The 7407-nt window shown below is 32.6% G+C and overlaps 1 protein-coding gene across 1 annotated transcript in view; it reads right to left on the reverse strand.

Annotated features, from left to right (window-relative positions):
- Nucleotides 1-4756: 4756 nt before the first annotated feature.
- Nucleotides 4757-7407, reverse strand: part of LOC108906320 (B1 protein-like) — a 12996-nt gene continuing 10345 nt past the window's right edge. Inside the window, exon 2 of the mRNA XM_018709544.1 lies at nt 4757-5174. Within this exon, the coding sequence (XP_018565060.1) occupies nt 4836-5174 (339 nt within the window). The 3' untranslated portion in view covers nt 4757-4835. The remainder of the gene's footprint in view (nt 5175-7407) is intronic.

The raw sequence follows: 7407 nt of genomic DNA on the forward strand, positions 1-7407 counted from the left end.
TCAATAAATACCTTATTATCTTTTCAATTTACTCACTATGTATGAACTGAAAAAATATTTTAAGTCCTAGTCATAAAAAGGTGTTACTTTATACACTTGTTATAAATTACTATTTTAAATGGTTTGTCAGTTTGTTCTATCCCTAACCGAAATTTTGCCGTTTCTCTGCAGTTACTAATTAAAAAATGGAAAGAAGACGTAAAAAACTTTACTCCCCTTTTTTGTCACTAATCTCCTATTATAATTGTAAGTAATTACAGTTCCAAAATCCCCTACAAAAACACACACAGGAATTATATTAACTCGTAAATTTCCCGCAAAAACCAGCCCTAGTATGAGGTTTTACTAGGTTTCTTATTAAGTAGTCCCTAAAATCGAGGCAACAGCTAGACAATGGCTCGTAAATTCTCATCCAATACCTAACTTGACCCTTCCCTCGTCGAAAATAAAATATGGGCCATTTCGTTTACCATAACTATCAAGCAAGGGCAAGATTCTCAACCATCTGTAACTGCAGCAACCATTTTATACGTATTATCTTTATTTTATATGCAGTTGTACAATTACATAACTGCATTTAAATTGTTGCTTACTTTATTTTATATAATTTTTAAATAATATAATGAATAAAAAATCAGCATACGAGTTACTCTCTAAAGATTAATATTATAACTACAAGGGATTGATATTTGGATTGCTTTAAGCTAGGAATCCTTAATGAGTCAAGAATCTAAAGCCACTGATTTTAAAGAAACAATGTATTGCTCCTAAAAAAATCATATTTATTCAAATATCTCCAAGTGCATTTCTTCGAAGGGTTAATAGAAGACCTGAAGCTACCTAAAGCAATATGTGTTTCAGAAAGTTAATCAAGGATTATTACGAAAACTTAGAGGCTTTAGTAATGGCACGCATGCCAGATAATTTTCGCTCCTTCTTGGATATTTTATTAGCTCGTAAAAATAATTTCGAGATCTAAAAATACTAGTAAGTAATTTATTTCTTTTATTTTCTTAATTAATTTTACTCCCAGCGATGGGTGTTTGAATACTTCCAATTGAGGGCTCCTAAAAAAAGCGTTTTAAAGTAAAAAAATCTACTGACAAAAAAAGTTGCGTTCAAAATTTTCTGTTTTTTTTTATTTGATAATTTTTGAGTATATTACAAAGGATTTCTCAGAGGAGAAAAAATTAAAAAGAAAAACATTGAAGGTAGTACAGAGAATTAAAAAATATATATAGAAGGAAAAGGAGAGAACATAAATAATTCAAATGAACATAGTAAGGAAAAACTGAAAAAGATAGTCAGACAAAAAGTTAATACTTAACCACATGCATTCTAAAATTTTTCATTTCCAGTACAGGATTCATATGTACACCTGAAAAGCATAATTTTTGAGATTATTTTACATATTTTCCAATTCAACCACATAGAATCTTGGCAAATGTACTAAATAAGTTAATTAAAATAGTTATTTTTGTATCTAGAACGCGAAATGGTACTTTTGCGCTCAAGAATGGAAGTTAACCAAGTCAACAAAATAAAGAATGTGCCAAAAATATAGCAACTTATCTCAATTTGCCTCATCCGGAAACTTATACAGGCCACTGCTTTAGATGTTTTTCCGCCACTCTGTTAGCTGACGCAGAAGCCGATATTACCACCATTAAACCACATGGGGGATCGCGTTCTAGTACGGTAGCGGAGACATATACAGAAAATTCTATACAGGGTGATTCACAACTTATCAAAAAAAAATTGGGAATAGAAGCGGCATGAGAAATGGAATCAATAACGTAAATTTTTTTTTAAATCCTTATAGTTTACGAGAAAAAAATTATTGAAGTTATAGTACATTCAACCACTACATAGCTGGATAACTGTAGTCTCTAACTATCGTCGTTGCGATATTGTTTACCTGTTATCTGTGGTGTTTACAATAGTTTTTTCGTAGTTAGTGTCAAAAATGGTTTGCGTGTATAGCAATTCGGAATTGATGGATATCGTTTTAATTTATGGTGAAGCAAGACAACATTTGTATTATGGTGAAGCATTTGTATTATGGTGAAGCAAGACAACATTTGTGTTAATTCGTATAAACTTAGTAAGACGGACCCAAATATGTTTACACGTTGGTGGATAAAATTTTGTACGATTGTTGTTGTAACATCGGGTATGTCAAATGATTTTATTATTTAAAAACACAAATTAATTTTATTAATTAATAAAGGCAAAAGCAGTTGAATTTGCCGATATAAAATAGGTGCTATAAAGTTCTATTTATTTTTTTCCTTGCGAAAGTTTTTGCCCGTTTTTATCATACCGCCATGCCGGTTGCATTGTGCGACGTCAGGTTTACAGTGGACCAGTTTCCAGTGCCGTGCAGAAGTATATTTTAAAATCATTTTCGAACTGCCCTTTTTTGATTTTTTCTTTACAAAATTGTATTTGTAAGAGTCCCTTTTTTTGGATAAGTTCTGAATCACCCTGTATAAAATAAAAATTTTAATCGCAAATAAATTGTTACCATCTCCAGCAAAGCCAACGGAACTTGCCAATAATTATTTACAGGTTTACATATTTCGGTCAACTCCGAGAAGGCAAAAGTGTTTTTTTGAGTATTTTCGCGCGCTGAATTCAAATCCGTAGCTCGTTTCCCGTCATCAGATTTCTTAGATACCTCATGTTGATAACATTGCGTTCTTACAACGACCAACAGCTGATCATGTAAATACCATGTCTGTTTTAATCGTACCCGAATCGTATATACTCCACTGGCTAACCCAACTCGTATGTTAGTTCTGCCTTTACACATCGAACTTGGCCTCATTAAAAATTTCGTAAAGGCCCTTGACCGTGATGGACAGGGTTTCCAGTATCTAATGAAACTGTTTCCCAAAATTTCCTACGTCAAAATCAAAGAAGATATTTTCGTCGGACCAGATATTAGAAGACTGTTGAATGACGACAACTTTGCCAAATGTTTATCGGTCAAGGAAGCAGCAGCATGGGGATCATTCAAAAGCGTTGTTCCAAACTTCCTTGGCAATAGGAAAAGTAACGACTACAAACGGATTGTTGCAAATCTATTGATGAATTACTGCAAAATGGGTGTCCGAATGTCGTTGAAAATCCATTTTCTCCATTCTCATCTGGATTTCTTCCCCGATAATTTGGGTGAAACTAGCGACGAGCAAGAAGAACGACTCATAGGTCAACATTTGATCTAAGAATAATCACCGGACCTGACCAGGGTACTTATGGGTTTTTTGGATCGCTGATTCCGAATCCGAGGTTGGCTAAGCTCCATCACGTCAGGTTCAGGGACATTTGAAGGTCAAATGGCCAAAAATGGTATAAAAAATCTGAAAAAATTCATACGTATGTTTCTGGGGTAGCCAAGTTCAAAGCCGCTGCTATTTTTACCATTCAAAGACATCTAAAGGTCGCATCAAGATCATTTTGAGGTCAAATCGAGAAATATGGTCTAAAAAATATGAGAGAATTTATACGTATGTTTTTGGAGAAGCTGAGTTAAAATCCGCTGTCAGTTTCACCCCTGAAGGACATCTGAAGGTCATATGAAGGTCATATCAAGGTCATTTGAAGGTGTAATCGAGAAAATCAGTCTAAAAAATCTGAAACAATCTATACGTATGTTTTTGGGCTAGCTAAGTTCAAAGCCGCTGGTATTTTCACCATTTAAGTACATCTAAAGGTCGTATCAAGGTCATGTCGAGGTCATTTGTAGGTCAAATCGAGAAAATCGGTTTAAAAATCTGGAAAAATGTATACGTATGTATACGACTCCTGACCGAATGAGGCGAAAACATAAAGGACAAATATTTCGAAAAACCTATAAGTACCCTGGTCAGGTCCGGTGATTATTCTTAGATCAAATGTTGATCTGTGTTACATCAAGATTTACAAAGGATTGAGAAAAACTGAAGAGGTTTTTGGGATGAGGGTATGTTGAGCATGAGCAATTATTTCTAGTATTTTATACGTGAAACGGACCCGAAAATATACAAACGACGCAGTTCCATCGCTTCACTTCTGATTTTTGGTATTTTACGAAATAAAGTAATGATTCTTCGTTAAAACACGTAAAACGGGCTTTTACATTTATCTAAGAAACCTGATCTGATTGCAAAAAACAGACTGCGGATTCGTAATCAGCGCCACCATATAAACTGCTTTCAGCTGCTTGCAGTAAACTTAAACAATTACAGCAGCAGCCTCATTGAACACCCAGAACTAAAAGCTACGATAACTGACAGATCCGGTGAATATCTGGCATAAATTTAACTCGCTGCAATATCGGCACTTCCAATTTACATGTAGTGCAAAATAAATTGTAGTCGTCCTGTTTATAATAGTTTCTGATTTGTATTGAAATGTTATATTACTTAAAATGTATATTGCTTAATTAATAAAAAAAATTAATAAGTTTCGAAAAAATGACAAATTATTTTGACATTTGTTTTATGTTCTAGAACGAAAGAGACTGGCGTTCTAGAACATAAAAGTATTTTGCAGCTAGGTGGCAAAAAAGAGTCACTTTGTCAACTGAAAATTTAACGAAAATGTCAACTTTTCAAGACAGTTTTCGAAAACATAATAATAACTTAATAATAATTTATTGTTGGAAAATGGTTTTACCGTGAAATTTGAAACCATCAACTATTTTATTTGTATGGTGCAGTTTCTCTTTAAAGGTTAAAGTAAAAAAAAATATTATATTTAAATATTCCTTATATATTTTACATTTTTACAAGTACCATTAAACACATTTCTTTTGTCATTGCGCTCTCCTAGGTCACACTCAAACGAATTTAAGGATGAGTTCCCTGGTAAATGCATTTAGTTAGTTCTAAAGCAGTATCTTCAGGAGAACTCTTTTCAACCGAACAGCTGTTTGTTAATTCTTCGATTTTAGCTTCATCCGTGATTAATTTGCCGAGCTTCTCTTTCATCGCATCCTTCTGGATTTCGCCTGAATCGTTCAGAATTCCTAGCCTCTTATTCATACAAAATAGGTACTGCTTCAAAACGGGATCGTCAGAGAAATTGCCGGCCAGGACTCCGCTAGCAAGGCTATCATCTATGTTGGTTTCAGCTTTACATTCCTTGTGGTGGTTCATGATGACTTGAATTTGTGTGGTCGATAACTCCTAAAAAAGGAAAAATAATGTATTTAGTAGATAAATGTGATTCGATTTATTTAAAATTGAAAAATAGTGCCTTAAACATCCGATATGATTCAAATGTGTCGGTAAATTTCCATTCTTTACGTATACGTCGAGGAATCATGAATAACATGTAGCTTGAAGGAACTGACAACTTTATAGAACAGCTGGTAAAAGTGAATTATTTAAATAGTAATTAAGTATAAATTTAAAAACCGTTCAATAGTTGTAAAGCAAAGCTTTTCATTTTAACGAGGAAGGCAGTGAATAAAGAGGAAATAATGTTAATTTAATTTGAGTAAGCTAAAACGATATCGGTTATAACAACAATTCGTCGTATCTTAGCAAGAGACATCAATACTTAATACATAATAGTTCTAGATCAACTTGTCCCGCTCTCAGTACAAGAGTAACACATGAACATGTGCTTGGACATGTACTATCCTTAATTTATGATAACCATTTAAGCTTTTTAGGTGATTTGTTATTAACTAATCAGTTTGATGACGAAACATATTACTTGAGAACAATTTCTATAAAGTGTCTTAACTGACAAAACCAAACTGACCAGTAAATTTTCAAAAACGTTCTTATTTTGTATACACAAAATATTGCTCATGATTAGGCGATTCTGAAAATTTCAACTCAATCCATTGAGTAGTTTTCAAACTACATGATTTTTAAAATGCGAATATTTGTCTCAGCCATGGCAATGCAATGACGTCACCGCATGGGACGGTCAGCCGGCTTGGCGCTACTTTCAGATGAGTTTCTGCATATACAGAATGTTTTAGCATTTGTGCAATTTCAAAAATTGAACCAGATTTCGAAAAAGCAGATTCTTCTAATTTGTCAGAAGTAGGTTTGTTGATGGTTATGGATTTTTTGAGAAAAACCACGACTTTATCAGTGTTGAGATGAGAGAAGTGCAAAGGTATGTTTTAATAACGTGTAAAGCTTCTATGAAGTACGTTTGTAGCGAAAGTTTTGATGTTTTTGTACAATAAGAATAGTAAATAAGAAAAGGATTTTGCGTTTAATTGGACGAAACCGTTTCTGTCACAGGTTTCAAAGATTTACCTAATCAAATACAATATTCTCATTACTATTTTTTCCCATGGAAACTACGTAAAATCTACCTAATATCTTATAAATATATTAATAATATAATATCTATTTTTAATATGTATTTTTATAAGAATACTTAGTACCTATAGGTATTTGTATAATATTCACAAAAAAAATTACGCAGGGTAGTTTTGTTGTCATTTTTCAAATAGAAGATATTTAAAAAAAACAAATCAAAGTAGACTAATAGACTATTGATTTTAGATCCGCACGACAGAATTACGGTGATATTATTATTTTCTTAGGCGTCTTCACACTAGTGCTCTCGCACTGGAGAACAATACAATATTTTATGATTTTCAGTTTATGATTTTCTTTTTTATGACTTGTAGGCGATATAAAATTCTAATTTTTTGCAGAGAACCTTAAAATTGCAATATCTTTTCGTTAAGCAAATAAAAAAATTGCTGTATGCGCCCATTGGTTTTTCTCGAATCAGTGAAACTTGAATAGAGAGACAGAAACTATAATATTTAGCTTAATAAGTGACATTAGTTTGACAACAAATCCTGAGAATCCTGTGTTTACAGGGTGTTTCCTAAATACGGTCCGTATTTCAACAAAGAAAGTTCCAATAAACATGTGACCGAAAACACTTAGATTCCGAGATACAGGGTGTTGAAAATTAAAAAAAAATATTTGAAATATATTTCGAACGGTCAATGTTAGGTTCTTATAATTTGGCAGTTATTGTACGTTGGTAAAGAGCTGCATTTTTAGTATAAAGCCAATTTTTATCTACCACTAGTGGCGTAGTTGCACGTCAGTCGACGTTTTCTTCATAAAATGTAGAACGCCAAAATTTTTATTATTTTGGGACTCGCCTAACATTTTACAAGAAAAAAAAAACGTCTTGAATCTAATACTAATCTATTTCACTAGAAATAGAAATAAGTCTGAAAATTCATATCTCAAGCTGCATAAATCAAGGAATTGAACTAGATATCGAAGTACTGAATTTTATAATGGAATAACCTCAAAAAACAAAACATTTACCTCTAAAATGCTTTAGGCCTAAAGATATACAGTTTCTATTAAATTAAACCATATAGCATAGATGAATTTTTAAATAGTAATATATATATATATA

The sequence above is a fragment of the Anoplophora glabripennis genome, unplaced genomic scaffold (genome assembly GCF_000390285.2).
Source record: "Anoplophora glabripennis isolate ALB-LARVAE unplaced genomic scaffold, Agla_2.0 scaffold284, whole genome shotgun sequence".
Lineage (NCBI taxonomy): Eukaryota > Metazoa > Arthropoda > Insecta > Coleoptera > Cerambycidae > Anoplophora > Anoplophora glabripennis.